Source organism: Conger conger, chromosome 11 (genome assembly GCF_963514075.1).
Source record: "Conger conger chromosome 11, fConCon1.1, whole genome shotgun sequence".
In the NCBI taxonomy this organism is placed as follows: domain Eukaryota; kingdom Metazoa; phylum Chordata; class Actinopteri; order Anguilliformes; family Congridae; genus Conger; species Conger conger.
This window is the reverse complement of record NC_083770.1, coordinates 34,967,806-34,987,474: the sequence shown is the minus strand read 5'-3', so window position 1 is coordinate 34,987,474 and position 19,669 is coordinate 34,967,806. Positions and strand designations below refer to the sequence as shown.

General features: G+C 45.4%; 1 protein-coding gene across 2 annotated transcripts in view; it reads right to left on the bottom strand.

Moving 5' to 3' along the window:
- The window catches only part of LOC133140870 (tenascin-like), a 54,444-nt gene that overhangs the window by 19,742 nt on the left and 15,033 nt on the right, over positions 1-19,669 (bottom strand). For both annotated transcript variants that reach the window (XM_061261139.1, XM_061261140.1), the window contains exons 2-13: positions 18,777-19,369; positions 17,224-18,537; positions 16,110-16,373; positions 15,123-15,238; positions 12,612-12,765; positions 10,287-10,553; positions 9,263-9,448; positions 7,390-7,479; positions 6,724-6,987; positions 4,641-4,904; positions 4,134-4,397; positions 2,178-2,441 (exon numbers count right to left, since the gene is read on the bottom strand). In XM_061261139.1, coding sequence (XP_061117123.1) covers positions 2,178-2,441; positions 4,134-4,397; positions 4,641-4,904; positions 6,724-6,987; positions 7,390-7,479; positions 9,263-9,448; positions 10,287-10,553; positions 12,612-12,765; positions 15,123-15,238; positions 16,110-16,373; positions 17,224-18,537; positions 18,777-19,269 — 3,940 coding nt within the window. In that variant the 5' untranslated portion in view covers positions 19,270-19,369. The remainder of the gene's footprint in view (positions 1-2,177; positions 2,442-4,133; positions 4,398-4,640; positions 4,905-6,723; positions 6,988-7,389; positions 7,480-9,262; positions 9,449-10,286; positions 10,554-12,611; positions 12,766-15,122; positions 15,239-16,109; positions 16,374-17,223; positions 18,538-18,776; positions 19,370-19,669) is intronic.

Below are 19,669 nucleotides of genomic sequence, written 5' to 3'. Positions count from 1 at the left end.
AATGTTGTTTTTCCAAAACAAAATGTTACCCTTGTAGTGGTTAGAGAATACTTTATTCCCTTTAAAATGTTTTCCATTAAAATATTATTCCCCTTGTTGCCTGTTCAAATGCCGATAGCTTAAGGCATCGACTTAAGGATCAACTTTAAATGAGCATTCTACTTGTAAAGACATGGTTACCTTTACATAACATAGCAGAAATGTGTAAACTGAGTCTTACAGTATGTGCTTCCTGTCTTCAACAATCTTTTTTCCTCTCCAGTTTGAGCCAGTAAAAGCAACTCTCTCTGTGTTTCTGGCCCAGTCTTCCCAGCATGCAAATGGAAATGAGGTATGATGATGCCAAACGGATGCTCTTTATGGATCAATCATGCCGTGCTTTGTGCTCAACCACACAAACTGTGGGAGCAAATCTCATGCGACGCACTCATTTCGACACCAAGGACAAAGCAGGACACTTCCAGCGCCGTTTCCAGGGAGGGAGATTTCTGTTATATCCCATAATCCCATTGTGCTTCTGTACTCTATTGTGTACAAATTGCACACAAAATACACCACCCACTCATACATGACAAGATATCTGTTGAAGATTGACATTAGCATATGGTAGTACTGGAGACGGTCAAGTATAGAACAATAGAACTATACAATTTGAAAGAAGCTATGAATACAAAATAAATAAAGCAAAAACATACATAAGACAAATTTAGACAAGAGAATCGCTTGATTGGGCTTATATCAATGTGTTCGCTAGACATTCTGTTCCGGTTTTACTTTGTCCCCCAGCCAAAAAACCTACTTTGTCTTTCTCGGCAGCTGTTGGGCTTCACAATGTCTATTGCTTAATTGTTTTCTTATATTCCTGCACTTTCCTCCAAGGATTCATATTATTACCCAAGTTACTAAAATCCCTGATTAGCTATATAAATTATGGTAATCCTTAGTAATGATTCATAGCTCCCTTTATTATTGCTCTACTGGAAAGTAAAGGACAGAAGGTCAGTTGAATCTTTTGTGTTCTCAGGTTTTATAGTTTGCCTTGACTGTTTCTTTGTGATGGAAATATTGTTTTGGTAGAGGTATACGTGATCCATCATACATTATGAAAGGCAGTCATAATTACACAAAACGACACAAAACACTGACATCTTTTCCTTGCCTCTTATCTTGCTCTTATGCAACTATTCTTTTCATTTCTCTCTGAGATTTTTGGTTCTGAAAAGGGAGGTTTTTTCTGAAGCATTTGTAGAAGGGGTGTCCTGGGGGTGTTTGCGAAACAAATCGTAGAGGCTCTGTAAAGTCGGCCTGCTTCGCGGTCACACACTCCAACGGGTCCCTAAGCTCTTGAACCCCCCGATTCTTGTAATCCTTTGAAAAAAAAGCTCAGCGCAATTGTCAAACGAGAATAAAGCCCCAGACCTGGACAGTTCCCACCCCCACCTCTGTGATCCCTCCTTTGTATTCCTGCCGATTGTGCATCTGCGCCACATGTCTGGGGGCTGATAATGTTTGTGACGAGAGACATAAACGGGGCAGATTACAGGCGCACCGGGTTTTTTTCCCGGAGACAATGTTTTTCGACAGCGGACACAGCATGGGAGCCATTTATCTGAAGACGTCGCAGTTCATCGCGGTCAAATCGCACAAAAACAGAGGGGGTGCAGCCCAGGCTCACCAGGCCATTATCGCCTAAATGAGCTTTGTGCGTGGAGCGCGAGGCTGCTCTGTTCTACTCCTTCAGCAGCACGGGGGAAACAAAATCCAATAAAGAGACATTCATTCAAATGCCCAGCCGCTTTTCCCCCATTTCCTATCAATTTCGCCGGCAACCACACTGTTTAAGGTTACACCCCCTGCCCACTCAAATCCCTCCACACAGCTATAGAATTCTCTCAGCAAAATGTATTTACTCTGGAGGTGTGCCTGCCACACTAATTCTGAAGTCAAAATTATCGTTTTATTTTAACACTTGTTCCCTTGATTCTGTGAGTAAAAGCTACTTCCACATGATAAATCCGTGCTTTTTTGGCAGTGGAGGTGGCATGTGGGGATTTATTTGAGACAAGATTAACAAGGAAGTCTGTTCATCTCTGGTGTTTAGTGTAAGCACCGGATAAAATAAATGAAAATAATGAATACCCTGTGCAAACATAAAGATCTCTTCCAGGGCAGCTCACCTGTAGATGCAGAGAGGGTGCTGGGGGCACTTTGCTGCCTGCCCCTCTGACCCACCAGGGTGATGGTGTAAAGCATGCCTGGGACCAGGTTATGTAGGGTGGCAGTGGTGAGGCTTCCCAGCAACTGCATCTCAGCCCGTCTGCCATCGGCGGACACGTACACCAGCTTGTAGGAGTCAATCTTGGCCTCCGGCCTCTTCCAGGTCACAATGAGGGTGGTCTCGGTAACTGCATTCACCTCCAGGTCCTTGGGAGCGTCCAGATCTGAGGGGCGTTTGAGAACCTCAGTGCATGAAAAAAGTGCTCTCACTTCCCCCTTGCCTGTCACCCTCCCCCTACCTCTCAACCTCCCTCTCCTTGCTCTCCCCTCTGGCAGCAGCAGACACAGAATAACTACAACAACTACATTACATCATTACAATAATACCATCTAGTATACTAATATATTCATTGAGGTCCATTGATTGAGGTTTTTGTCAAATACCCAACCCCCATCAACAAGTCAAACACATCCTGCAATTTCACATGCCATTTATTATGCAAAAACAGGCCTGCTCATGTATAAGCATACATTTTATTTTGTAAAGCATCAAACTTTTTAGGCATAAATTCTCAGGAACTGTTTTTGTTGCGCATAATGTTCTCAGCATGCATGCTGAAAATGGTATGGTTTGTTTACACTGGTGAGATAATGTGTTTTGCTTTATGCAAGCCTAACAATTTATACACTGTTGGAAACATAGTTTTATTAGCTAAAATGCTCCTTAGTCATCACTTTAATAGCATATCCCTAGCCGTTGTACTGCTTTACCAGTACTGGTCAGAGAACCTCATAGACGGGCTGTGTTCCAGAGAGCCTATAAAAAATGTAGATAATAGTATTGCTATGGACAAGTAGTTTTGTACATGTATGCAATGGCGAAACAGAGAAAAACAATAATTCCTCTGGAGAAATTCTAGGAACAATGGACATTCTATTGATGGTTCTCAGAGTTAGCATGGAACTTTTTCCATGCTTGTTTTGGAATTAAAAACTACCCTTGCCCTGAATGGGACACCAACTTTTTTGTTGTCTTTTTTATTGCCAGTTAAGTTAAAACATTTATTTAAGATTACTCTGATTGCTAAAGTAAATTATCAAATTATTTCTGGTTCTGAAGCCAGTGAGAAGCATAGTTAATTGGCAGGTGACACTTTTTTTGTTATTTTGGTTCTGTACTCTAGCACTTTGAGTTTGAAAGGATACAATGACAATGAGGTTGAAGTGCAGATTGTCAGCTTTCATTTGAGGGTATTTTAATTCATATGAACTGCTTAGGAATGTATATGGTCCCCCCATTTTAAGGTACTACAAGTATTTGTTGAATTGGCTTCACAGATGTGTTTCGTTAGGCAGGTGTATTCATATTTGTGTCTTTATTGAAAGCAGAAGAGAGCTGTTGTTGATTTGCAATTGCCTTTGGAGATTGTTCTTGGGGTGTGACAACATGAGGAAGACTGCAGTGTTGATATAAGGCTCAGAAATGAAAATCAATCATTCAGAAACATTGCAAAAGCCCGGGACATGCCCAACAGCATAAGGGCGTCTACTAAATGCCCTGTAATGTAATGTAACAACAAAAAAAACAACTGGTGAACTCAAGTCAAAAGACCTGATAGACTGAGGAAGACCACTGCAGTGGATGACCGGAAAATACTCTCTATGGTGAAGACAACCCCCCTGCATTACCTACACAACAAACTGAACCCCCCTCCGACCCCGATACCCACTTTCCTGCATGTACGCTTCAAACACCCGGAGGCCTGAGAACCACTGAAACTTCTAGGGAAAGCCCTGCAGTCTATGGTCGAATCATGGTTGATATTCTAGTAGTAAAGCATACTAAACTCTAAAAAAGAGTTATTGTTAGATCTCAATACCTTCCATGCCTTCTAGAGGCCCTCTCGGACACTCACCTGTAGTTGCAGAGAGGGTGGTGGGGGCACTTTGACGCTTGCCCCTCTGAGCCAGCAGGGTGATGGTGTAAAGCATGCCTGGGACCAGGTTTTGCAGAGTGGCAGTGGTGAGATTTCCCAGCAACTGCATCTCGGACCTTCTGCCATCAGCGGACACGTACACCAGCTTGTAGGAGTCAATCCTGGCCTCTGGCCTCTTCCAGGTCACAATGAGGCTGGTCTCAGTCACTGCATCCACCTGCACGTCCTTGGGACCATCCAGACCTGGGGGCATTTGATAATCTTAGTGCATATTTGCCACACCTCTCTAATATGTGTTGCGTCATGATGGCCCAGACAGACTATATCAGTCAAGACTACACCAGTCTATGGGCAAATCATGATGAAGATATTAAAATGAAAACTTTCTGAACTCAAAAACAGTTTTTGTAAAAAACGAATAAAGAATGTTGAGGGAACCAAACTTTTTATCGTCCACACCGAGTAGAGGTCCTTCCCGACACTCACCTGTTGCTGCAGAGAGGGTGGTGGGGGCACTTTGCTGCCTGTCCTTCTCTGCCACCAGAGTGATGGTGTAAATCATGCCTGGGGTCAGGTCACGCAGAGTGGCAGTGGTGAGGCTTCCAGGCACCTGCACCTCGGCCCGTCTGCCATCAGCCGACACGTACTCCAGCTTGTAGGAGTCGATCCTGGCCTCCGGCCTCTTCCAGGTCACCACGAGGGTGGTCTCCGTAGCTGTATTCACTTCCAGGTCTTTGGGAGCATCCAGACCTGGGATGTGAGTCAGAATCTTAGTGCATGCTTGGCTCACCCCTTGGGTCTGAATAATATGGCATGTGTCATGAAAGCACAGATTGATTACATCAGTCAGGAATACACCAATCTATGTGTTAACTCAATACCCTCTGAGCCCTCTACAGGCCCTTCCCTACCAAGGCAGCATATCAATTCAAAAATCGTGAGAGAAAGCTAGAAATATGCACACAAAAATCAAGGAACCCTGTGCGCAGCCCAAAACTGTGTCTTTGAGTGTGATATAGTAGCCTCTGAGGAGAAATCCAGGCTTTGAGAGCACACATAACTTGAAGGAGCATGCAAAAATATCTACTGCTGCTACTGCTTTTGCTTTTGTTTCACTTTTATGCTCTTTCCATGATATTGATTTGTGGTGGCCATTACATTTTTTTTTACATTTTTGTCATTCGGCAGACGCTTTTAATCCAAAGCGACTTACAAGTGCATAGGTTCTACCACAAGTCAAAGCATCACATCCAGAACTAGGAAAATACACCTGGAATGCTGTTCTAAACATATAGTTGTCATCATAAGTGCACATTTTTTTTTTTTTTTTTTTTTTGGGGGGGGGTTAGACAAAGATAGGGTATCAGAAAGGGGGGGTGGGGGAAAATCAGGAGGGAGGACTAAGGTAGAGTTTGAAAAGGTGTGTTTTGAGTCTGCGTCGAAATAGGGGGAGGGATTCTGCTGTCCTGACAGTGGTAGGCAAGTCATTCCACCACTGAGGAACCAGAACGGAAAACAGGCGTGAACGTGCAGCTCGACCGCCGGGTGCAAGTAGAGAGGGAACCATAAGGCGACCAGAGCTGGCAGACCGGAGTGGTCTAGCTGGGGAGAAGGGAGTGATCAGGGATTGTATGTAAGGTGGCGCAGTCCCCTTAGCAGCCTGAAATGCTAACACTAGGGCCTTGAATCGGATGCGTGCGGCAATAGGAAGCCAGTGGAGGCCAATGAGAAGCGGGGTGACATGAGCCGACCTGGGCTGACTGGTGATCAGGCGGGCTGCAGCATTCTGGACCAGCTGGAGAGGCTTGATGGCGCACGCTGGGAGACCGGCTAGGAGGGAGATGACGAGCGCCTGGACTAGGAGCTGGGTGGCTTTCTCCGTCAGGAGATGACGGATGCGGCGCATATTATACAGAAAGAACCTGCAGGTTCTGGCAGTGGAGGATACTTGTGGAGCCAGGGTGAGGCAGTTATCAAGAGTCACCCCAAGATTCTTTGCCGTACGGGAGGAGGAAACTACAAAGTCCTCAACAGTGAGTGAGAGGTCGATTAACGGAGAGGACTTAGCAGGGATGTAGAGAAGCTCAGTTTTGGCAAGGTTGAGCTTCAGATGGTGGGAAGTCATCCACGCAGAGATATCAGCCAAGCAGGCAGAGATCTGTGTGGTGACTTGGGTGTCGGGGGGGAAGGAAATGAAGAGTTGGGTGTCATCAGCGTAAGAATGATAAGAAAAGCCATGGGAAGAGATAACAGAACCAAGAGACATGGTGTATAGCAGAACCAAGAGACATGGCCATGACTAACATAGTGGTACTTTGGCCCCCTACATAATGGGTAGTGCTGAGTGATAACCCAAAGGTTAGGTATTTTTTTGGTGTTTAAATAATTATTGGTTTGATAGTCAGTTCAATAATTTGAACTATCTTAATTGGTGGATAAGGGTGTTTTTCTCTGAGTTCCTTGTGCTTGTTTTTTAAGTTGTAGTTTTTTAGACTGCATTTCCACATGCAAACATCTTGTTTTCTCTCGCTATTTTTGGCATTGACATGCCCGCATACCCAACACTCACCTGTAGTTGCAGAGAGGGTGCTGGGGGCACTTTCCAGCCTGCCCCTCTGAGCCAGCAGGGTGATGGTGTAAAGCATGCCTGGGACCAGGTTACGCAGGGTGGCAGTGGTGAGCCTTCCCGGCACTTGAATCACAGAACTTTTGCCATCGGCGGTCACGTACTCCAGCTTGTAGGAGTCAATCTTGGCCTCTGGCCTCTTCCAGGTCACGATGAGGGTTGTCTCGGTAAGCACATTCACATCCATGTCCTTGGGAGTGTCCAGATCTGAAGGGCATTACAGAATCTCTGTGCATGGTTGACTCGCCTCTCAGGTATCCTGAATGTGGCTTGTGCCATGAAGGCAAAGACTGATTACATCATTCAAGACGAACTAGACTAATAGGCAAATCATAGCTGGCATAGTAAAGCATACTCAGTTCAAAAGATTTCTGAACTAAAAATAAATAACACTGAATTGTTAACTGAATGTGGTTTAAAACCAGAAGTAGCATACACTACATAATTACACCCTTTCAAGTTGCTTATTATCCCTAATGCAAAATACACTTTTCATTGACAGAACTTGAAATAGTATCAAAATGTGAAAAGAGGGCACCTCTTAGCACTTTTGCTGAGGGATACAATGGGGTGAAAGCCAAAAGTGTTTTGAAAACGTCAGATTCTCACCCGTTGCTGCGTTAGTGGTGGCGGGCAGGCTCTCGCGTTCCTCCTTCACCGCTGTCACCCCCATCCCATACTCTGTCCCGGGCCTCAGACCTTGCCAAACACAATGACAGTGGTCAGTTCAAGCAGGGTTTCGGACACACAAAAGGCACTCCTCCACTTCAGAGATCACCAGACCTTGGTGAAAAAACAGCTCAAGCTTTATTTTGAAACAGCTGGTAGCTGGTTGACCAGTTCATACCAGCTCAAGCTATGTTTTGAAACAGACAAGCTACCAGCACTAGCTGGTTGACCAGCTCATACCCAGCTCGGCATGCTTTATGACCAGCTTGGCCATACTGGTTGACCAGGTCAGAACCAGCTAGACCATCTTATGGCCAGCTTGAGCAGCTCAGTTTTCAAGCTGATAAAGCTGATAAAGCTAGCATAGCTGGACCTTACAGCACGGGAGACAGGCCAATGACCAAACTACTATTTCAGGTTTTTATCAGTAAAGGCCAAAATAAGGATTTGGATAACTGAGATCAAGTGAATAAGGAGTAAATCCTTTCTTAAAATCATTACTTTTAGTATGGTAATCATTACTAGCATCAATACGCTTGTTGCAGTTTCACCTTGTATAAATTCTGCCCGATATTTCAACTATATTCCAACAGGCTGGCCAATTTTTGCTGTGTTTGCATTTTATAGCATTTTGATGGCAGGGTGGTGGGAGGGGTGTCAGAAAAACAATATTTGCTATGATACAAGGGGCCTTGAGATCCCCCCCCTCAGCCTGGCTAATTGGAGGCTCTCAGTACCAAATCCCACAATTCACTGCTCCTAATTCCTTTATTAGCTCCAGCAGAGGTCAGCGCACGGGAGTCTCCCAGCATGAAATTATACCTAATACCGAGGAAACTCATTATCAATAAAATCACAAAGCGTGACAGCAATTACCCATAATAACAGCATGTTTGAAAAGAGAGTGAGTGAGAGAGAGAGGGAGAAGGGGGAGAGAGAGAGCCACTGGGCTGAATGGCCCCTGTCTTCGCCTGTCCAGGGGTGCCGTGAAGGCAGGGGGAACAAAGGAGGGGGTGCAGACAAAGACACTTGCGTGTTTGAAAATATCACTTTCTCAGGGTCCCTAATCCTTGCATGCAGCCGTGCGAGGAGGAGGAGAGGCTGACTGAAAATCATGCCTATAATAGGCCTCTTGCAAAGAGTGGTGGAAAACCGTTTTTGAACCGTCTGGTTTGAACAGCATTTTGTATTGAAACAAGCCAGAGTGTAACTCCAAATAAAGAGACGGAATGAAAAGTCTCCCCTATCCCTTTTTCTACTTCTACTTTCTATTCTTTTTTTCTAATAAAGTGAGTCTTTTGTGGTTGGAGGGGAAAACTTTCAAAACACAAAAACAAAGCAGCCTAAGGGTATTCAATTTAATACTCGCAATCTGAAAAAAACATCTCCACAATTGCCAAAGCAGAATACTTGGTAAAAGCAGCCTTATATTCTTTGTTTTTTTTTTTCAATCTTGAGTGATGTCAAAAACTATTCATTTCTGCCAAAGAAACTGTAGACACTGCATGGCTGCCACTTTTTTTCCAAGTTTCCTTTCACAAAAAGCAAAAACGTTCTGTTAAAAAAAAAAAAAATTAAACAAACATTGACCCAGAACACACAAAAAGGTTTAAAGATGCAAAGACGATGAGTCTTACAGCTGTTCACAACCATGGAAGAGTTGACAATGAGCAATGACAGATGAATGAAAAGACACGAATGGCTTGATTAGATGTTGCTGGCTGTGCTTGGCTGAGACCCGTGTTTTTGTGCTGTCAAATTCCTGCCCGTCTCCCCCGTGAAACGTGTGCACGTTGTGTGACGTGACTCTCACCGGTGATGGCGGCTCGGGTGGTGTCCCGCTCTCCGCTGGGGAACATCATTTCCCCGTGCATGCCCCCGGCGAGGGGGCCGTACTTGATTCGGTAGCTTGGCACGTCCGCCCTGCTGTTCCTCCACTCCAGTGTGATGCTCTCATCTGTTTGCATCACTGTGCGCAGTTCCTTGGGGGCGTCCAGGTCTGGAACACATGTGTGTGTGAACGTGTGTTTTCTCGTAGCTGTGTATATGAATGTGTGTGTATCTGTACATATCCCTGTGTGTATGCATGTGTGGGGTCTATGCCCATAGCCAAGGTTAAGCTAAGTTTCAGTCTCAAATTGTTAAATCTTTAGATCTTTTGAGTTTCATCTCAAAAAAGGGATAATCAGTGTTGTTATGTGCTTTACAAGAGGAGTTCTGCTATATATTTGATTACTGTAATATAATCTTGAAAATAATGTTCACATTTCTTTTGAAACAACTAATGGGGGCTTAGATATCACAGGGCCAGTCCCTACTAGGCCTTTGTAATCACTTCACATGTGCTTTATTTCTTACTTTTCTGTGAGTAATTCTGATCTTTATGTGTGTGAGATATGTGTGTACATGTGTGTATATATAAGCTACTGGATGCCTAAAATTTCCCTCGGGATGAATAAAGTATCTATCTATCTATCTAGACCTCATATTTAATGATATAGATCTTTTACAAGCTATTTTTAAGAATAGCTCGATGTTTATAATAATAATAAGGGCATGGACCTTCTTCAGTTAGCTTGACATTAACTTTCTTGAGTATCAATGTGATATTTTTTGTTCCCAGTGAGAAAACAGCATGTGTCAGTACTATAGGCCCAAGATCCAGCAGCACAAGCAAGCGTTCGTGAGTGATGGTTTTGATCGATCTCATGAGAGGTGATAGCATTAGATGATTTCAATCACAGGAGAGGGGGGTGGGGTAAGGCTAGGGTAAGGATGGGGAATGGGGGGGGGGGGGGGTTATGTGTGGGCAGGGTTTACAACCCTCCCACTCTCACCTGTGGTGAATGTTTCAGAAACAGGTTTGCTGGTCATTGTACGCCTCTGGGACTTCAGCAACACCTCGTATTCGGTGTCTGGATTGAGGCTGTCGATGTGGTACTGGGTTTCCATAGGTAGGAGGTCCACGGTTTCTCTCTTGGAATCTGCTTTTGGCCCGTAGGACATGATGATCCCGTCGACCTGGGCTACGGGCTGGAACCAGGTGATCAGAGCAGAGGAGTCTGTCACATCACGTACCTCCACCTGGCTGGGGCTGTCGATCACTGAGGGAGGGAGGGTGGAGGAAGAGGAATGACTCTGCTCTCAATTCTGGTCAATGTGCAAAGTGCTGTATCATTACGTCTCTCTGTCATTGCATTGCACTGCGGGAGGCCAGCAAGGCTGAAACCGTAATGTCCATTGTAAGGATTTCCCCTGTCACACTACATGTATAGTGTATGTACATAGTTTTGTCAGTTCCAAGCCAAAGCCCAGTCAGTTTTCCCACCAACAGGAAAAAACAGAAGTTTGTTCGGATATGTTCTCTTTCTGTGTGTGTGTGTGTGTGTGTGTGTGTGTGTGTGTGTGTGTGTGTGTGTGGGTGCGTGTGTGTGTACTGTGTTTGTATGCTAAATTCTCTTACAAGGACTCATTATTTTGCTTAGTTACTGACTGAGTTATTAATAAGCTCTCAGGGGAAAGGACAGCATCACTTCACACCCAAGAATCAGTTTGTTATACCCAGCAACTGTTGAGAGTCACCTTCTGCAAGAGGCTGATAAAACTTAAAATCTGCATTTTGAGCTTAACGGAGATTTGTCTTTATTTGATGTCTCGGTTTGGCTTATTATCTCTTGGGCTGAATGCAGCACACATCACAAATGGGGGTTGTCTCTCACACTGAGAGATAGAGATAGTGGGGAGAGAGAGAGAGCGTGAGGAAGAGCAGACAGAGGACAGTGTGGGAGAGACTTGAAGAAAGACAGAGGAAGGGGGGTAACAGAAGAAGCAAGCCAAGAGAGGTGAGAAAGAGAGAGAGAGTGATCGGAAGGAAAAGAGGGAGGAGGGTGTTAAGGGGACTGTTAGTCCCTCGATTAAAATCCTCCCTGGTGCAAGCATCTTTAATGTCAGAGACACAAACACACTGACTGGAAAGTTGAACAGTTGACTTCCACACGCAGGATGATGTATCTCTCTGCCTGAGTAATCCTGGCTCAGCTCTGCGCAGTGACAGCGCGTCAGACAGCTGCATAGCTAGACACAGACGCTCGGGTTCACTCAGAAAGCCCCCCTCCCCCAACACTACCCCTGAATGCTCCCACCTGGCCTCCCCCACCCTACAAACTGGAACATGTGTGTGTGCGTGTGTATGTGTGCATGTGTTGGGGTTGAAGTATGCCACGGAAGTTAAAATAAACCCGTGTGAAAGCAACGTTGCTGAATTCAGTGAAATGACGGTCTTTTAATCACAGATCTTGCTCAGAGAGAGCTGTCACATCCTGCTCCATTTCAGGGGCTATAAAGCCAAACTGCAGAAGATCAGTGGGGTGTTAACGGTACTTCTCTCTCTCTCTCCATCTGAGATTTATACCATTCTTGGCAGTTTAATTGGACTGTTGCGCTCTTTTTCACCTGAATAAAGAATTGCGCCTTTTAAGCCCTCGACAATTGAAGGAATAGTCGATTGAGGAGACCTTTATAAAGCTCTGTAGAGCTTCTGTAATTCCCCCCTGCCACACATCCTGACACAAGCCATTACACTTTATATCACAGTGCCTTTCCAGTTTTAAACTCCCTGCCGCAACAGCACTGGACACCTTCCTCGAAGGAAGCCAAGGAAATGACCCGGCGACAAACTTTTTGTCCTTTTTTAAGGACCAGGCCTATTGTCCAGAGAGAGACAGACAGAGATCAGGTAATTGTGGAATGAAGCAAGTGGTGCACTTTATTTAGAGTGGGGAATTGGAGCAGACTACGTTTTGGCTTTGTGTGGATAACGAAAGTCATGTTTTGGCTTGTGGCATGCTTGTTGCTGCACTTGTTGCAGCACTTTATCTTCTAAATGGATAGTTATGGAGTAGTCTGGGGGCTAAAGAATGAATGTAACAACACATAATTATAATTTTCATTACCTGCTACTAAGAGCATTCATGAAGGGATTTGGCCCAATGAACCATATCTTGCACTACAACAAAGACAGCACTGAAGCCTCCTCTTTCTATGGCACCTTGTATAGAAAAGACTTGTAGTACAGGTGGAGAGAAATTCTGGCATTGAAATTTTGGCATTAACTAGACAGCATAGGTAAGGTAATGCTCATCTGTGGTGTAACAAGGTCTTACTTGTAATGACGTTCTTCCTTGCCGGGGGTCCTCGGCTGTTGTTCTTCACTACATGAAGCTTAATCTCATACTCCTGTCCTGGACCCAGTCCCGACTGCTCAAAACTGGTCTCGGGCTGTGACAGGGTGTTGAGAATCTCTCCGTTCTCTTCTTTCTGCAATCCCACATTGAAAGCTGCTTTTGTCACAGAAAACAATGCTGTCTCTTTACTTCATACACTTCTTCAGAGATGGCCAGAATTTAGGACTGGCTATGGGGCAGAAGGACTTGATCCCCACTATAGCTGGGGCTGACAGATAGTTGATTGTTTTGGCTCATTTTTCTAAACCAGGGATCATCAATTCACAGTCCTCAAGGTCCAAGGACTGCTGGTTTTCCACTCTCTCTTTACCTGGGAGTAAGGTGTGAAGACAGTCTGGCCAATTGGTAGCACTAATTGTTCAGCTAATTACCTGGGAGAAAAGAAAACCAGGGCCAGATTTGTATTTGAGGTCCAGAATTGATGAATGCTGCTCTAAACCAATCATTGGCTGAGATTCATTCAACATTTGTCCTTAGTTTTCATTGAAAAGTAGATCAAGTATTGATTATTTCTCTCACAAACACATTTTCAAAAATGCATTATTTGCCTAACCTTATTTGTCAGTTTTTTTTTAAATAAGTCAAAGCAAATTATATGTTTTTTATGAATCCAGGCAATTCTGTCGTTAGAAATGTTCACAAAAGTAAATGACATTCAGGCAGCTTGAAGCAGTTTGTGAAACCTTCCTTTCCCGTCTATATCCAGGCAACGTCTAACAGGGTAAAACCATTTTCTTACACGGCTGTGCACCCACTGCTGTATGGATTGGATTTGTCCTGTTTAAAGACTAACAGTACTAGCCTATGTTCATGAAATATGAGTTTCATGAACCTTGAAATAATCTCTTAAATAAATGAGGATGTTATGCTGATACACATAATTTCCAGCTGACTGTAATTACATGAATGTGCTGAGCAGAAAGATACATTGACTTTTTGGCACAGTTTTCACTCGCTGAGCTGGATGTATGTACCATTTTTGCAATGGTCATGCAGTCCAAAAGACAATGGAGAACACTGAAAAACTCTCAAACCAAGAAGTGTTGATTTGTGTTGGCACCCTCTGAATTCTAATCTAGAAACAGTAAGGCGCTCAAGCTTTTATGATAACCATATGAGTATTCTAATACATTATGCTACCTTGAGTGTTCCCTATATTTGGAACCTATTTATATCTCCTTTTGTTATTTTCTCACAATTTTTGAATGGGAAAAATGTCACCCTGCCCCATGCCTTGTTAGTCTGGCAAAGTGTTGAAAACCACCTCCAAATCTATGTTCTGGCAGGACAACAGCACCATGACTACCCTTTCCTCAAACCCCAAACCCTACAGGCTCTGTGGGCTTTATGCATGACGTATCGCAGATTCCACGCCATGTCCAGTGTAACACAACCACAGAGAAAGACCAGACCTTGATTTAATGCTTACATGTGGCATGCAGCAAAGGGCATGGACTTTCTTTAACAGGAAAAGTGGTATGATGAAAGTTATTATTATTATTATTATAGAGTGCAGATTCCAACCTCTGTTAGGTATGCCAGGGAAAGAACTGCTATGGCTCTATGAGAGTTTATAGGTTTATTAACCTCATAGATTTCCGAACAGTCCTTAAACTGCTATATCCTCTTGGAATACTGTCGGGGCGACATGGCTCAGGCAGTAAGAGCAGTCGTCTGGCAGTCGGAGGGTTGCCGGTTTGATCCCCTGCCCGGGCTGTGTCTAAGTGTCCCTGAGCAAGACACCCAACCTCCAAATGCTCCTGATAAGCTGGTCGGTGCCTTGCATTGCAGCCAATCGCCGTTGGTGTGTGAGTGTGAGTGTGTGAGTGTGTGTATGAATGGGTGAATGAGAAGCATCAATTGTTCAGTGCTTTGGATAAAGGCGCTATATAAATGCCAACCATTTACCATTTATATTGCAGGCTAATTCCACCCGGAAATAACCTGTGATAACCCCTAGATGCTTCTTTATGGGAAACTGTTATTCATTCAATACAAAAAAAGATATAATCATATAATACAATTACCCCTGTGTTGAAATATACTATTACTATTAAAAAGAACAACCAAGCCATCTTAAGGGAAAACTTCTCAGTTGAGTCTGATTTTCTGAATAACAATTTCCTTTCAAAAGACTAGAGGTTTTGATTCAAGGGTTGATTTAATCTAGTTGCATATTTATTACTGGAACGAAATGTTGCAAATGCTGTGGCCCACCAGAACCAGGGCTGCATGCTTCAGGTCTAGAAAATGGTAGCTCCTTGCTGTGTCAAATAGACTCCGGGTGTTTTTAAACACCTCAATTATTAATCACTACTTGTGACTCTTGAGTTCTGCCACCCTCACCCAAAATTACTGCTCAAATGCAGCTGTCCACAAACCGGCAAAAATTTCCCAGACTACAGGCTACACAGTAGACATTGTGCTCACAGTGTTTCTGAAGATGAGGTTCCAGCCGTCAAAGGCGATGTTCAGGGGGTCCCAGAGCACCTCCACAGAGGTGTCCTTTACAGATTTGAACTTCAGGCCCTCGGGTGCCGGGAGATCTAGGCAGTGGGGAACAAACACAGGGTTTCTGTTTTACGTGCATTCAAACTCTTTAGACAACAAATATAGACTGAGCACAAAATGAGCTGTTGTTTCTTGAGTATAAGATCTGGCATTATCAGAAAGGAAATTAAGAACTTAATTACATGAACTTAAATCATCAGGAAAAGCTAATGTAATATTTATATAAGTATAGGTAAAATAATGGTTAGATAAGCCATCATGTTGCATCTTTAACAAGCATGCATTGTTTCTGGAAGAGAGCCGAGACATAATTGCAATAGGCAAGGCAGCAGAGGGCATTTTGTGTTTCATTATTTAGCTGATGCCATTATCCAGTACATAGATACAGTACTTCTGCAGTGCCCATCTATATCATTGCAACATGGCGATTACTGAAGAAATTAAGATCATGTATGCATCTGTACAAAGGGTTAATATGAGAAAAGTATATGCTAAACACTGGATAGAACAAGGGTGTCTCCTGGAGACCCAATAAATATGACCCAGCCATTGATATTGCAGATATTATCAGGCTGTGTGTATCAATTGGCATGCCATTGGCAGAACTCATTTGTCCCTGTTAATAGGTAAGCCACTACTGTCTCCAGATTGAAAAATTGAACCCTTCAAATTACCAACATCGCCTGCTGCCCAAAGTATGAAATATAGCACTGAATTACTCGAGAACATTATTTTTGATTATTAATTCACATGAACATGCCAGAGTTGCTCTTAAATGTTGACCAAACAGGCCACAAAGACAGGGCAGGAATCTACATCTGAATGAATTGAATAAGCTAATTCTATTAATTCTGTTAGAATGAGTCTGATAAACATGAAGTGGTGAATGACGTTGGGTTGACCTACGTGTGGCCACGCGGGCACTGACAGGAACACTCCTCTTGTTGTTGAGGATGGCGTAGACGCTGATCAGGTACTCCACGCCAGGCTCGAGCTCACGGATGGTGGCAGCTTTCTTGTCACCTGGTACACGCATGTCCAACTCTAGCCCGCCGAGGGCAGTTGGGGTGTAGGTGATCAGGTACTCTGTCACGGCCATCTCATTTACCCAGGTCAGGTTCACCGTCTCCGGGGTCACCTCTGTCACGGTCAGGTCCTTTGGAGGAGAGACTACAGAGAGAACAGAAGTTGAACAGAAGAAGAACAGATGATTAATGAATACATTTATAACCCTACATAAACCCTATATAAAACTGCATTTTATTATTATTATTATTATTATTATTATTATCAAGTGATCTGAAAACTGTTTTCAGAATGCCATAGAGCAGTTGACTGACGACTAATATGTCTATCCATTATGCATTCTAACTCCAAAAAATCAATTTCACAACACGATAGAATATACAAATGATCTTTGCTGTATCCTCAAAGAAGGCCAAGACCATTATGTGTTCTTTATAGAGATAATTACATTTTAAATAACTATTTCAGGAAGTACTAATGGCATGTACTGTAGATAGGAAGGAGATCAGAGCCACAGATTCAAATGGAGAAAGCTCAAAAGCATCTCTCATCCTCTCAGCACCTGCAGTAATTATTCCTGCCTAACCTCACTTTTCCAGTAAATGAAAGGTGCGCAGACGCAAGCAGAAAAGGCAGACGTTGTTATGAAAGGCTTGTGAAAAGAGTCTGACACAAATACGAACTCCTTCAGGAAGTTACCAATGCTCCCTCAATGTTCAGTCAGATAGAAAAATAAGGGAATGATGTATTTTTATCTATTTGTATCAAAATGTCATAATAACTCCTGACAGTTGATGTCAGTGAACAATAAAATATGTGAGATATGCTGACATCTCATCCCCGGTGTAAAATCCAGCTATGACCAGCAAACCATGTTGAGTACAGAGCTGGTCTGCTATGATCAACCAGCCACCAGCTATTTCAAATCCTAGCTTGAGCAGTTTTTTTTTTTTTCAGCAGCGATAACATCATCCCACACCTTTGGCCATCTTACCTCCAGAACAATCTTCGCCGATGAGGCCCTCATCGCAAATGCACAGCCCATCCACGCAACGGCCCCTGTCATTGCAGTTGTTTGGGCACGCCAAGTCTGCGCAGTCCTCCCCCGTGTAGCCAACCTCGCACAGGCACAACCCGTTGACGCAGCGCCCCCTGTTGTTGCAGTTTTCGGGGCAGGTGAGCTCGGAGCAGTCCATGCCGGTGAAACCCTCCAGACACACGCACTTCCCGTCCACGCAGTACCCCCGGTCCCGGCAGTTGTTGGGGCAGGTACGGACACTGCAGTCCTCACCGGAGAACCCTTCCTTACACACGCACTGCCCTTTGACGCAACGGCCACGGTTCAGGCAATTGTTGGGGCAGGTCAGCGTGCTGCAGTCTCGGCCGCCAAAGCCGGCATGGCACACGCACTTGCCGTCGACGCACTTTCCTCGCCCGTGGCAGCCGTTGGGGCAGGTGCGGACGCTGCAGTCCTCTCCGGAGAAGCCTTCCTTGCACACACACTGGCCGTTGACGCACAGCCCCCTGTTCTGGCAGTTGTTGGGGCAGGAGAGCTCACTGCAGTCATCGCCCTGGAAGCCGGCGTCGCACATGCACTCCCCCTCCACGCAGCGACCCCTGTTGTTGCAGTTGTCCGGGCAGGAAAGCTCCCCGCAGTCGTTGCCGTCGAAGCCGGGGTCGCAGATGCACATGCCGTTGAAGCAGTGGCCGCGCTCGTTGCAGTTGTTCGGGCAGGTGATCTTGGAGCAGTCCTCGCCGGTGTAGCCGGCGCTGCAGACGCATTTGCCGTCAACGCAGAAGCCGCGGTTGTTGCAGTCGCTGGGGCAGGTGAGCTGGCCGCAGTCCTCCCCGGTGAAGCCCTCGTCGCAGTAGCAGGTGCCGTTGTCGCAGCGGCCGCGGTCGAAGCAGTCGTTGGGGCAGATGAGCTCGGAGCAGTCGAAGCCCGTCCAGGGCTCCTCGCAGACGCACTCCTCGTCTACGCAGCGGCCGCGGCCCAGGCAGTTGTTCAGGCAGTCAGCTTGGGAGCAGTCCTCGCCCGAGTATCCCGGCGCGCATACGCAGATTCCGCCGATGCACCGTCCGTCTTCTCCGCAGTCCACCGGGCAAAGCTCAATGCTGCAGTCCTCACCCCCGAAGCCATCGAAGCAGACGCACTTGCCATCCACGCAGCGGCCCTGGTCCTGGCAGTCCTCCGGGCACTCAGGCTCGGAGCAGTTGCTCCCTTTCCAGCCAGGCTCACACACGCAGCCGCAGGAGTCCGTGCTGTAGTTGCCATGGCCGCTGCAGTAGGGCTTAGTCCCCACCTCACCTGAGGAAGAACCAGAACCGGAAATTCAATCACCAATTGTAATATCAAAATGAGATATCAATTTGTTTCATCCCTTCTTTCTATACAGGTTGAGAATAAATCATCATCAATGACTATGTTTTTACTTACCTACTGTACACTATTGTGGTTTTATAACATGTTCTAATGTTATATTTGAATGTAATGTCAACTGTGATACATTTCGTACTACCATTCTCTGTCGACCTCCCACTCCGTACCTGTAACCTGTGCCCCACAGCAGCCGGCACCCATGGTGCACTGCTCCCTCAGGGCGGACACCTCGGCCTCCAGCATTTCCACTCGGTTCAGCAGGTCCTTCAGCTCCGGGAGGTGGCCGTCACAGCCGCAGGCCTGGCGGGGGATGTTGATACGGTGGGTGAAGACGATCTGGTTGTCCCCGTCCACGGTGTGATGGTCAGCGGCGTGAGGGTCTGACAGGTGTGCGGGGCCAGGGGCGGGTTTGGGCTTGAGCTCGGTCACGCCAGGGGAGTCCAGGTCCACGCTGCAGAGGGAACTCCCGGGGACGTTGATGTTGTAGACGTGGTTGAAGACCACGGGCTGGTCAGGGCTGGGGAGGGTGACGTTCTCCATGGTGGGGGTCATCAGGGACTCCCTCCGGTGGCGGATGATCTTCTTCACCAGGCCACCACTGGCAAACTGGAGTAGGATGGTGGTAGCCACACAGCCCAGGAAGAGGGCTTGCATCCCCATATTGAGTTACTGTCACTGGGGTCTAGTTGCTCCAGGTGACAGCGGACTGGAACTCAGGTTGGGTCTGTTTTTAAATGGAGAGCAGGACTGCCTATGCAATCTGGAAAGTGAGAAGAAAAGGACAATGTCAGCGGGATATCAAGAGAAAGATTAGTTTCGAGACTTATCTGCAGGCTTGGAAAATGGGAGTTTGAAAGGTACCCTAGTATTATGACATTTTTAGGATTAGGCTTAAATGCTCAAAATCACTTGGGATTTCAACAGCTAATCACTCAATTCACTGCTTGTTTGTTCTAACAAGACCACCCTCCTACTCCAGCAAACAGGGGCATCATTAGCAATGGGAGAGTGAGGCTTCATTTGGTGGAGCTGTCAAGCATTATCCATGGATCAAGTCTCT